This window comes from Sinocyclocheilus grahami, unplaced genomic scaffold, assembly GCF_001515645.1.
Source record: "Sinocyclocheilus grahami isolate Dianchi unplaced genomic scaffold, SAMN03320097.WGS_v1.1 scaffold478.1, whole genome shotgun sequence".
Classification (NCBI taxonomy): Eukaryota; Metazoa; Chordata; class Actinopteri; order Cypriniformes; family Cyprinidae; genus Sinocyclocheilus; species Sinocyclocheilus grahami.
The window spans coordinates 610,444-623,700 of NW_015505657.1; the positions used below are offsets into that span (position 1 = coordinate 610,444).

Genomic DNA, 13,257 nt, shown 5'->3' on the forward strand with positions numbered 1-13,257 from the left:
CATTATTATTCTTTAGCTTGGGTTAAACAAACTAATTTAACTTGGTTGGAACAGCAGCTATGCTAATTATGTCTCTATTTGTTTCTCTGTTTTTGCCACTGGATTGACATCACGTGGTAACTAGGATTCACACAAGCTTCAGTCTGGATCCAGAACACCTGAGAAGAGATGATGCCAACCCCTCAGAGGACCTCAGATGATGCCAACCCTGAAACAACATACAGAACTACCACATTTTGCTATAAATTTGATTGCATCATATAATAATTGCTGTATAGTGTTCATCGTCTGTTTGATTACGTCTTTAATTGATTTTTCCGTACATTTCTGCCATATGTACATAAACTGGCAGTCACCACTGATAAGCTACTACTAAATATTGTAGAAACTTAATTTTCTGTAAAGTTGCTTTGCAACAATTTGTATTGTAAAAAGTGCTATACAAATAAACTTGAATTGATTATGACAGAAAAACAATTATGACAAAGTTGAAAATTATGAGATAAAAATATAATTATGACAGAAAACATAATTATGACAAAGTCCAATTATATGAGATAAAAAGTTATAATTGTTACAAAAAACAGTTATTACATAATGTCGAAATTATGAGATAAAAAGACAATTATAATAGAAAATGCACAATTATGACAGTCAAAATATATGAGATGATAAGTCATTATTATGACATTAAATATCAGAATTATATGATAAAGTCATAAATATCACATAAAAACTTTTTATGCCAAATGTGACTATTTAGGTCATAATTTTGACTTTTTATTGACTTTTTATTAACTTTTTAATCTCATTAATACTTAGTTGTTATTACTTAGTAGGAAATTCATGGCTTGAAAATTGTCTAATTTGATGAATTACCAATGGACTACGAACATCTTCAAACTGTAACGGTAAATATACAGTTGATTTATTAAAGCTACAAACCAGAAATAATTTATAAGCATAACTATAGTCTTCGGATTGTTCTGTTCTTTCTAGGTCATTTTTTTCGCTGTCATTCAAAGTCGAAGAATGATCATTTTCAATTAGCCTGTAATTCCCAAATCTCTCATATTCCTGGTTTCATGCTGACGGTCTGTCCTGGTGCTCACTCATGAATGATTCATATGAGTTCATATAATGAAACTCTCCAAATGACTAATATCTGGATTTGGTCCAAATGCTTCTGAATAAATCCCATCATACATCCATGACTTGGATGAAGGAAAACTTTCAGGCCTAATTGAGGAAGTTTAGCTGTGTTGTGAGCAGAATGTCAAATGAACCCAGTCTAGAATGTGCTGGAATTCAAGTTTCAAAATACATCAAGTGTTTTTTTGCAAAGAAACTTACTTGCTTTGGGGAAAAGCATGGCGAGCACAGTCAATATCATAAATGAGGACGACGGGGACACACTTGTAAGTCTAACACAAGGCCATTTTAGACATCTGTGAAAGATGAAAGCAAAAATACAGCGAAGGCTAGAGAAGAACATGACTGAAAGTGGTTGTGAGGAAGATAATGAGCATGTCTTGCTGGGTACCATATTTTGAACGTTCAATGGTAACACACATACCTTGTGTTGCAGCAGCGTTTTTGTACATTCCCGTTTGGACACCTTTCTTTGTGCCACTTTCTCCCATTCAGCTGACTGAAGTTTTTAAGACACACGCTTGAGCCTAGAAATGAAAAGAGACTGCAAAAAGGATATATTTTTTACACCAATAATTCATTTTACTAGTGAATTTTCACAAAATGGCTATAAAGTATGGTGTATTTACTCATCTCATATCAATGATACCTAACAGGGCATGTTTTAAAAACTGGTTCTCTCAAAGTTATGAACAAACATTCTTCCAATAATGTTTGTTAGAATATTTGTTCAAAGTTGTCTGGTCTTTAATAATATTCTTCAAATGTTAGCACAAATACATTATTTATATTTTGCTCATGGATTTTTTTCCTGGAACATTTTTTGTTGGCCATTCATCTAACATTTTTTAAATGTTACTAGTTTTAGAATGTTCAGAATGACCACTCAAAAGCAACGTTCCCATAATGATTGCAAAATGATCAAATGAAATGTTCTTTACAAAATTCTTAAACTAATTTGGTGTTCCCAGTCAAAAATAAACAGGCTTTCAAAAACTACTTTTAAAAATGCTATATTTTCACTAAATCTGGGATTCAATCTTTTTGTCAACTTGTTTTATTTCAATTAACACAGGCTTTTTGGAACTGGAGGCCTCATTGATCTGAGCTGGTAAACAAATCCGAAAAAAGTTACTGATAAGTTATTGAAATACCCAAAATGATGACATTTTAGGGTTGTTATACCCTGTGTGAACAAAGTTAGAAGCTTTTAGTCCAATGTGATAACATTAACTAGCATTTTTGAGGAAAAGAATATCCTCTCTGAGTCAAAATGACTGGAACAAAGCAAAAAAAAAATTACATTTTAAAACGTTCAGATAACATTTGGATATGTTAGCAAAACATTACAGCTTGTTTTAAAGCACTTCAATTGTAGTATACATGTATCTTACATATAAAAAGCAAAAATAGGACACAGATCCTGGAAAAATGTTATACCACAGCAAAAGTCAAAAATACGCACCTGTTGTGACCCGAAGACATTTTTCCACAATCACAAAGCGAAAAGTTTCTTATCTACTTCCCTGTGGTGAGAGAAAAGTACACATCTTTGTTTCTTTTCTTTTTGTAACACACTCCATTCTTCCTCCTACACTATTTTGAGAGCCTGTAACCTCATTGTTCAGCAAAATCTATCCTGTACCATACATTATACAACACAAGTAGAAACATTTTGGCTGCTCACGCTGATCGACCGGAACAACAGGTTCCTCTGTGTGCAAAGGTTTATCTGAGCTAGAAAATAGGCCATAAAAACACAGATATGTCTGCAATTATACATAGAGACTTACACATGGAGGGCCAGTTCATCTCTCTGCTTTAGTCTTCATGCACGTCACCTTCTGAATGGCTCCACTGTGAGACAACAAGCCTCTTCTGGTATCAAGTGAAGGTGGTGCCATGGTGATGTGGTCCACAGAGACTGGTCTCAGGTGACAACTGGTTACTCCACTCAGAAAAACAAAGGGTTCCAATAATAAATTATTGGAACGTTTTAGTATATCAACATGCAGGGCAATTGTTTAATGCAATTATGTTTATTGACAATAAACAGTGGGTTTTTTTCTTGCTATGCACAATGCATTTTTACAAAGCTAACATGCAGTGAAAGTTCATCTAAAGGTGGTTCCTTTACAAAGAACAGTGAAGCTCCCTCACGCCAACCTAAATAGGCCACTGCAACCTTATCTTTAAGAAATGTCCATGCTTTTTAAAAAGCTAATGAGAATTATTAACATAAATGAAACTGTGAATGCAAGATCATGAAAAAGACATAAATTTAGGACATTTAGCAGCTGCTCTGGCAACTTTGTCTTCACATGTGAGACTCAGATGGTTAACAGACGGCAATTATGCAGTTCAGTAAGACTGCTGGGAAAATAAATGTTTCCTAAAAATATAAATAAACAAAATAACACTGTTTGGATGAAAGGTTAGCAGGCTATTCATATAGTTAAAAATGCATGTGGTAGCCTAAATATAAGAATTTTGAGTACTTATGTCTTCACAGTAGCACATATGAACATGAGATCACAACTTTTGCTACTGTGCATTTTACTGTGCAGGTAAGGTAGCCTAAACATGTTTTTCTTGCATAAATCTTTTCAAAATATTAGACTCTATATAACATGACAAAGATACATGCATTTGAAAGTTAGCCAAAAAAAAAACAAACCTTTTTTTCCCCCCTGATGGTTGCAGTTTCTGTTGGCCAAAACAATGGTTTCATATTTGTGTAAATGCAAAATCTTTTGGTTTTCATAATTGTCTTACTATTTACATTGTTTTATTTTCTGTTTAAGTACACATTTTTGTTTACATTGTTTGTAATTGCCATTTGGTTTGACATTTTGTTGTCTAATGCATCATTTTTTCATGTCTTTTCATTCATATCTTTTGGGGTGTTTTATATAATACTTCACACTTTTTGGGCACACATAACTTAATCAGAAGTGGGAGGTCTGAGTTAGTATCGTCCGGTGTGCCTCAGACCCCAGTCTGATCCGCTTTGTGAGGGCGAAGTGCCAAGTGCGTGCTTTTTACGATCAGCAACAAGTGTGCGCAATAAAGCCGAACTTTCACCTTTCTTGGCTTTGCAGTCTCTCTGCAGGACAGTCGAGGTGTTATATTCGCCCGTGCAACCGATCTGACCGCGCTGTTTGCTCAACCCGCTGCAGGAATGAGTGAGGATCAGTTTGACGTGGTTGTGGTCGGCGCGGGCCTGTCCGGACTCAGCGCGGCTCGCAGGCTGCAGAAGAGAAACCCGCAACTCAGCGTCATGGTCCTGGAGGCCAGAGGTGCGTCGCAAGAAAAAAACGACTTTTATCTTGGATATCCTTATTAATGAGCTATATAGGTCCGCTTGCATAGCTATACAAAACACTTTGTTTTTCTTATTTGCTGCACGTAGACCGTGTCGGAGGACGAACTGTAAGTAAAGACCTGCCAGCTGCGAATGGCGTTGACCAGTGGGACATGGGGGGACAGTGGGTGTCCAGGTAAGCATTTCATTTTTAAATAACTGTTATTGTTATTGCATGTTTCAGGGAAGGTTTTTAATGTCACTTTATGCAGAGTTGAGACACACTTTTAGACTCACGCTTTCTCTTCACAATACAATTTCTTACGCCAGATGACAAAAACAAATCTCATGCATGTTCTCCACGTTTTGCTTTGGGTTTCCTTCTGGCGCTCCGGTTTCACCCAAATCCAAAGACGTGATAGCTGAATTGGAGACATTCAGTTGTCCGTATGCTTGTGTGTGTTGTCTCTGTGATGGACTGGCCATCTGTCCAGTGTGTTTCCCTGTCCTCGGTCCAAAACTTTCAGACAGGCTCCAGCATTCCAGCATAAGACAAACGGCTTGAAAAATGGATTGGAAGAGGCTCGATTGGACGAAACGCCAAAAGAGTTGTGTGACCCCAAACCAGGTCCGAAATAAAAACCTGGCAAAAGCCAAATGCGGGAAGTTGTGGGCGTTATTATTTTCAGTGCCTTGAGAAATACTTTCTGCAGCGCCCAGCTTTTACGTTTTACTATTATGTTCTAGATTCTGCAAATTATATGAATTGGAAGTGATACTTAACCTATATTTCCATTCCAAAGAAGTCATAACAGCATAACAGTCGTTGTTCAATGAAGAAAATATCGTACAAAAAAATAAAATAATATATATATATATATATATATATATATATATGCATTTTCTTTAAATATTTGATGTTGAACAATAAGAATTTGGAGACAGTTAGCCTATATTTTAAGAACATTATTAAGCAGCTGAATTGAATGGAATATTATTTTGTTCTGTTCTTCTATTCAAAATGTTGAAAATAACATTAACTGAGATAATAAATGAGTAGGTATATTTTAATAAGTTACTTTAATTGTTACTGTAGTTTGTGTTGACTATACTGTAGTTATCAAATTGAACCATTTTTTAAAGTTACCAAAATACGTTTGTTCAACCTTTTAGTCTAGCTTTATTGTACTCTTGCCTGAATGTATGTCAGTGTTGTTATATTGTGTTATTCGCTTTTTTAGCCGACATCTACAGCTGGATCATATTGTGTAGTATAGTTCACCCAAAAATTAAAATTCTGTCATTAATTACTCACCCTCATGTCGTTCCAAACCCAGATGACTTTTGTTCATCTTCGTAACACAAATTAAGATCCAAGAGCTGTCTGACCCTGAATAGACAACAACACAACTATCACATTCAAGGCCTATAAAGGTAAAAAAACTGTTGAATAAAGTCACAATTTTGTTTTCTTTGCATACAAAAAGTATTCTCGTAGCTTCATAACATTAAAGTTGAACCAATGATGTCAAATGGACTATTTTATCAATGTCTTTACTACCTTGCTGGGCCTTGAATGTGCCAGGTCAGAACGCTCTCTAAAACTAAAACGATCCTTTTAATTCTAGGCTGAAGGATCAGATTTTTATTTTATTTAACAGGAAACAACACACATTTGTGTAACTGGCTTTCTGAACCAAAACCTTACTGAAATATAGTGTTTGTGACAACTAGCCCCAACTTACTTGTTTTTGAGTTGTGCTAATGGAACATCCCAAAAGCTTGTTTAAGCCTACAGGCATTAATAATGTGTTTTCAAGCGAGATGTTTATTGCTGTAATCCACTACCCGAACTATTAGAATAATACCCCGAGCTACTCTCAGCGTCCACCGAGATCAATAAACGGCCGTTGCCTGGGGCTGTGAAAGCCTTCGCTTTAAATGAGGGCAAGCAGGATTTTCATCAACTTACACAAAGTCATTTTGAAGGAGGCGTCTGGCTGCCTTTAGATGTCCGAATGTGTGCAGAAACACGCTTTCTGGTAATTTATTTGATTTTCATGTCCTGTAGCTCGCAGACCCATGTCATGGAGCTTATTCGAGAGCTTGGTCTGGAGGTCTTTCCACAATACACCGAGGGCAAGAAGGTGCATCACGTGGGTGGTCCGCATGCCAAAATCAAAATGTACACCACTAGCATGCCGTCATACTCCCCGCTCACCCTGCTGGACTTCACCCAGATTCTGCGGCGGGTATGAGAAACAGCACCATCTCATCTGACAAAGTGCCGGTCCACAATAGAATTATTCTTTTTTTATTGAGTGCTAGAACGTGACTAATAGCCATCATTTCATATCTTAATGGATGAAGACTTCAGGTTCCATATTGTATCTAAGATGCATATTTACCTTGCACGTTCAGCCACAATAGATCTTGTAGATCTGTATAGATGTATTTCTAAGAGTGGTTAATGGATTAATGGGTTTCTCCAATCTATTGAGGTCATTTTTGACATCATGTTAGTTTCAAGCTTAACCATAAGGTGAGAGATGTGTATATCGCCTAGATTGACCATCTTACTCAGACCATATCAGTTGAAGACCCAATGAGTTGTCCTAATGCCGAGCTCTTTGACGGCATGACGCTTCACACCTTCATGGAAAAACATATCTGGACCACACGTGAGCATTGTGCATTTCCTGCATTTTCAGTTCACTGCATTAAGCAAAGTAGTCCATTGACATTTGCCGATACTTATCTTTCTGTGTGTCCTATAGAGGTAAAAGAGGAGCTGGCCTTGTGTAGCCGTATCGTGTTCGGCTTGGAACCGTCTCAGGTCTCCTTCCTGTTCTTTCTGATGTACTCCGCTGCAGCAGGGGGCACCCTACGACTCCTGGAGACCACACCTGGCTCGGGTCAGGAGTTCAGGGTCAAGGTGAGGGAGAGAGATAAGGTGGATAAACAACTCAGAGACATGGCAGAGATTATTCTCACTATCTACAATTGTTACTTGCACAGTTTTAAGGCCTTGAAACTTGAAATCCCAGCTTTTGTAATACAAACTGGTTTAAAAGGAATAATTCTTACAGAAATTATTATACAATTTTGGCATTATTAATTTCCTCTTATGTATTAATGACTTGTTTTCTGGGGTGATTTACAGCTGTGTTTATTATTGACTAATGTATGGGAAATTATTTTAATAAAGAATTTTTTTGTGTTCCACTAAAAAAAACACACATCAGAATATGGGTTTAGAACAACTTTAGGGTGAGAAAAATGAAAGAAAATACAATTATATTTTTTTGTGAATTATCACTTTAATATATAAAAAAATAAATGATAAAGATCAATTCGAGTTGCTTTGTAAGAAGGCCTGCAAAATGTAGAAAGAGAGTTATAATGCAACCAGTGCACCATCTCGCATAGTCAAATGGTTACGTTGTTAATATAATATAAAATGTAAAGAAAGGGAAAGTAGTTATCTCCTCTTTCAAATTAAAATGATTAATACAATTAAGATAAATGTATGTGTATTTAGCAGAAATTGGATTTAGCTAAATATGTCCATTTAGACAGACCTATAAATGGGAATAAATGTATTCTGCAATTTTGAGTCGCAAATTGTGAGTTAAAAATGAGCAATTTCGTTTTTATTTTTAGTTTGTGGCGGAAATGAGCTTCTATATAAATGCGAGCACCCTCAGTTTTTATTATTTTTTGATAATAATATAAATAAACATATATAATTCAATGATACAAATAACAAAAAGATTATTTAAAAATATAAAACTAAATAATACAAATATTGTAGAAATAACAAAGATAAAGAAAAAATAAATAAATAAAAATACTAATAAATAATAAAAAATATTGTAGAAATAACAAAATGATTAATAAAAAATAAATACAAATACTAATAAATAATCAAAAAGATTGTATAAATAACAAAATGATTAATACAAATAAATAATAATAACAAAAATATCTATAAATAAATATTAAATTAAATATAATCATTGAAAAAACTCCCAAATGGCTATGTAATGTGGGCCAGCTTGGAACTTAGCAAAAGCATCAGATATCAGCAGCTGATTTGGGGGAAAGGGTGAAAAGCAGCTCATTTAGAAGAGCTTTTTATCTTCTGTTCCTCTTTTACCTACTTTCTGTCAACACTGACTGTCTTGTTTATCTCTCCACCAGATTAGATCTAACCATTGAGCACCGCATATTATTACACTGCATATTTGCCTTTGCAATTTCGCAGCATACTGGCAATGCAATCTCATAGTCTCATAAAACAAAACAACACAGATCTATCACCATGCCATGATACTTTTTTGTACACCAGATATTTTGAAAGTAATTTCACAATCACTGTGGCAGAGAAGAAGCCCAGTGGGGCATAGTGCCACAACACACAGACATCTGTAAGGAGGTGTTGTGGTGTTTTTTGTGTGTTGAGAGCAGCAGCAGCAGTGGGTGAGCTCAGTGTGATGGCCATCTCTCTCCACAGGGGGGCACTCAGCAGCTGTCAGAGAAGCTGGTGGAGCAGATCGGCAAAGAAGGGGTCCGGCTGGGTGCCGCCGTAACGACCATATGCCAGGTAACGACTCCATCAGTGCGAGGTTGACACAGAGATAACGAGCATTTCTCCACCAGCGGTGCGAGTGATAAGTTCCTTTCCTTTAAACAAGATACTATTCGGAAACCAAGACTTGGGTCTCGCTGTGTGCTTTTCACTTGTTTTGCACGGCCTCTTCCTTCCCATTTTTGTATTATACATTATGGTACGCTGAAGTGCTTGTCATGGCTAAAATATTTAGATAAGCTAAATCAAATCCACTCCATTAGATCGCTCTCATTTGAGGATTGGTGACACAAAATCTTTTGAAAGCCTAACGTCGGGGAATTAGCCTATAATGTCACTCTCACACATAGAGAGGTAAAGTCCATTAGCCATCTTAATGGTGTTACATCGACATGCCTGAGTAGAAAGTTTTACTCACCCCCACTGTTTATCCACATGAACTCATTGACTTCTATCTTTATTTATATATATATATATATATATATATATATATATATATATGCAATGCGTGTAACCCCACATCTCTCGATATATTCTAAAAATACGTCTTTACTATTTACTAAAGAGGCAAAATCCTTTAAATATATAAATATAGTTGTTTACTTGTACAACTGCTATTATATATGTCAAATATAAATATGAGGGAAAAAGTGCAACCTACCAAAAGTCAAAAGTTTTTGAACAGTAAGATTTTTTATGTTTTTAAAGAAGTATCTTATGTTCACCAAGCCTGCATTTATTTGATCCAAAGTACAGCAAAAGCAGTAATGTTGTGAAATATTTTTACTATTTAAAATAACTGTTTTCTATGTGAATATATTTTAAAATGTAATGTATTCCTGTGATCAAAGCTGAATTTCCAGCATCATTACTCCAGTCTTCAGTGTCACGTGATCCTTCAGAAATCATTCTGATTTGCTGCTCAGGAAACCTTTTTTAATTATTATTATTATCAATATTTAAAACAGCTGAGTATATTTTTTCAGGATTCTTTGATGAATAAAAAGATCCAAAGATCAGCATTTATCTTAAATGAAAAGCTTTTGTAACATTATACACTATACCATTCAAAAGCTTAGAGTCATTATAATTTTTTTCCCGAAAAGAAATTATAGAAATTAATAGTTTTATTTAGCAAGGATGCTTTAAATTGATCAAAAGTGATGATAAAGACATTTATAATGTTACAAAAGATTTCTATTTCAGATAAATGCTGTTCTTCTGAACTTTCTATTCATCAAAGAAACCTGAAACAAATCTACTCAGCTGTTTTCAACATCATAATATATATATATATATATATATATAATCATTATCATTTTATTTTTTTTATTTTTTGAGCAGCAAATCAGAATATCAGAATGATTTCTGAAGGATCGTGTGACTGGAGTAATGATGCTAAAAATTTAGCTTTGAAACCACAGGAATAAATGACATTTTACAATATATTTAAATCTAAAACAGTTATTTTAAATAGTAAACAATATTTAAAATTTTTACTGTTTTGCTGTACTTTGGATCAAATAAATTGGTGAAAAGAAGATCTTACTGTTCAAAAACTTTTGACTGGTGTATAGTCAACTTAAATTTTTCTCTTATTTCTTGCTTTTAATTGGCTAAGAAATAAGATGCATTGCTGGACAATAACCAGTAATAATGATTTGTTTATATACTACAAACACTTATCACATATTTTTTATTATCATATAATAAGGCAGAATAGTTTCTATATTGTAATAAATGCTATGTCAGTTAGCACTGCATTGTTCATATGCTTTATTTATTGCCTGGAGATGACTTGAAAAACACAAATAAACCATATATTGTCGCAATCATATGTTTAATGTCTTCATGTTCCCAAACGTTTCTGTTTTTCTGTGAAAGTTAAACAACTGTTTTCATACAGCGATAGACATGTTTGTCCATATTAGGTCATTCCTGGTACGACTTTCTGAGCGAGAGCGCCCTCCGGTTTCGAGTATGAATGAAACATACACTGCTTGGAGTGTTTAGTGCTCCGTGATGTTCATCTTCAGGTCATGCACAGACTATCCTGTCTCTTTGAATTTAAATCTATATTTATTCACACCGGCTCTTGAGAACCTCTATGCAAACACACTTGCCTGAAAAAGTGCGGGGGGCGAATTTATGTGATATTAAAAGTGGTGGGGACACGTCCCCCCGCGTGATCTACGCCCCTACAAAAATAACAATTTCCTGAAAAATAGCTGAGAAATCCATGATCTCTGGCTCTGCAAACATCAAAAACACAGATCCTATGTTGTTAGTTTTTTAAGCCAATCAGAAAATTAGAAAATCAGTAGAAATTGAATTGGATTAAATGGCTGACATCCCTTTCAGCACCATTAGGCAAATAATATTTTACTAAAAATTATTATTAATTAATAAAATATTTTAATATTAATAAAAATATTAATTGTTCCCATGTTTTTGTTTTGAGCCAATCAGAAAATTGGCAAATCAATTGAAATTGAATTGGATTAAATGGCTAACTTTCAGAAACTTTAGGCAATACAATTATAATGTATGCATTTTAACTTTTATGTTTATTTTTATATGCCATTTTTCTCCAGGTTTTAGAAGTCTTGGGTTACACATATGAATATATACAGTGGGGCAAAAAAGTATTTAGTCAGCCACCACAACCTTATACTGAATGAATTGGATGTCAGTTTCTACATCTATTATTTAATGATGAATATAACTTGCAAAACTAGTTTGGAGTCTGTGTGTGGAGTATGTTTTTGAAAGAAGTCTCTTATGCTCATTACAGCTGCATTTATTTGATCAAACTTACAGTAAAAAAAGGCAACATTGTGAAATATTATTACAATTTAAAATTAATTTTTTTTAATTTTTAATGTTAACATGTAATTTATTTTCAGCATCATTACTCCAGTCTTCTCTGTCACATGATCCTTCAGAAATCATTCTAATATGATGATTTGCTGCTCTAGAAACATTACTGAAAACAGTTGTGCAGTTACCGTATTCTGCCATTTTGGAGAGTATCCCAGAACATAAACAACGTTGTTTACGTTCAGTAGAAAGCGCACGCATGCTGAACGTAAACAACGCTGATTATGTTGATTATGTTCTGAGGTACTCTCCAAAATGGTGGAAGATGGTAACTCGGGGAGAAGAATTTTTGAATAAATTGTTATTATTATTTTCTTTGCGCACAAAAAGTAATCTTGTAGCTTCGTAAAATTACGGTTGTACCCCTGATGTCACATGGACTATTTTAACGATGTCCTTGCTACGTTTCTGTGCGTTGATCATGGTAATATCCTTGCTGTCTATGGAAGGTCAGAGAGCTCTCAGATTCCATCAAAAATATCTTAATTTGTGTTCCGAATATGAACTTACGGAGGTCTTACGGGTTTGGAACGACATGAGGGTGAGTAATTAATGACAGAATTTTCATTTTTGGGTGAACTATCCCTTTAATGCACCCCCCTCGTCCCATAGTCCACGATAACGTTCATGAATGTCCCGCATGATGAAACATCCAGGCATTTTGCAACAGATTTGGTAGCTGGTCTCCATTACAAATAGTTGTCTATTAAAACTAGCACTCATATTTCTATCTGTGGCACCTTTGGGAGTCCTACATACTGTAACAGCCAGTATTCATTTATATCTCAGTCCGGTCTGTTTGTGACGGCTTTATGACAGGAAGCCATATTAATGCCAACATGCCACCCAAGTGCTAGATCTGTGTGTGTACTGTATATGTTCAATCCATAATTCCATGTATTTCTCCACAGGGATCAATAAAGTTCACATAAAAATTATCTTATTGTGTTGAGTACAATTTCCTTCACAACAGACCATTGTCAGTGTCCTTGCCATTCTAGTTAGTTTCAACCTCACAATACCAGCCTTTATCGGGTTTCAGTTTTTAATCAATTCTAATGTTTTTCTCTTACAGAATTCAGAGAACATAAAAGTTACGACTTCGGCAGGCACAATCACTTGTAAAGCTGTCATTGTTGCGTGTCCTTCTCACTTGGCAGGTTAGTGCACATACACACACGAGTCTATGTGAATCACATGATTTGTATAAAACAGTCTGTCGAACTGACCCCAAAACAGCAGTCAATCACGTGCCCCCTGTAGTGCACTTCCTCTGGGAGTACCGCCATCCTGGCTACAAGTTTGGCTGCCACGTTTTGTTTAACAGATA

The 13,257-nt window shown here is 35.1% G+C and overlaps 2 protein-coding genes across 2 annotated transcripts in view; one reads left to right on the forward strand and one right to left on the reverse strand.

Moving 5' to 3' along the window:
• The window catches only part of vsig8a (V-set and immunoglobulin domain containing 8a), a 7,941-nt gene extending 4,926 nt beyond the window's left edge, over positions 1 to 3,015 (reverse strand). The window contains exons 1-4 of the mRNA XM_016236034.1: positions 2,946 to 3,015; positions 2,618 to 2,678; positions 1,577 to 1,696; positions 1,354 to 1,448 (exon numbers count right to left, since the gene is read on the reverse strand). Of these exons, the coding sequence (XP_016091520.1) occupies positions 1,354 to 1,448; positions 1,577 to 1,696; positions 2,618 to 2,637 (235 nt within the window). The 5' untranslated portion in view covers positions 2,638 to 2,678; positions 2,946 to 3,015. The remainder of the gene's footprint in view (positions 1 to 1,353; positions 1,449 to 1,576; positions 1,697 to 2,617; positions 2,679 to 2,945) is intronic.
• Positions 3,016 to 4,061: 1,046 nt separating this feature from the next.
• LOC107553718 (probable flavin-containing monoamine oxidase A) overlaps positions 4,062 to 13,257 on the forward strand; it is a 48,322-nt gene continuing 39,126 nt past the window's right edge. The window contains exons 1-7 of the mRNA XM_016236033.1: positions 4,062 to 4,451; positions 4,565 to 4,652; positions 6,528 to 6,708; positions 7,023 to 7,137; positions 7,234 to 7,391; positions 8,973 to 9,062; positions 13,003 to 13,087. Coding sequence (XP_016091519.1) covers positions 4,334 to 4,451; positions 4,565 to 4,652; positions 6,528 to 6,708; positions 7,023 to 7,137; positions 7,234 to 7,391; positions 8,973 to 9,062; positions 13,003 to 13,087 — 835 coding nt within the window. The 5' untranslated portion in view covers positions 4,062 to 4,333. The remainder of the gene's footprint in view (positions 4,452 to 4,564; positions 4,653 to 6,527; positions 6,709 to 7,022; positions 7,138 to 7,233; positions 7,392 to 8,972; positions 9,063 to 13,002; positions 13,088 to 13,257) is intronic.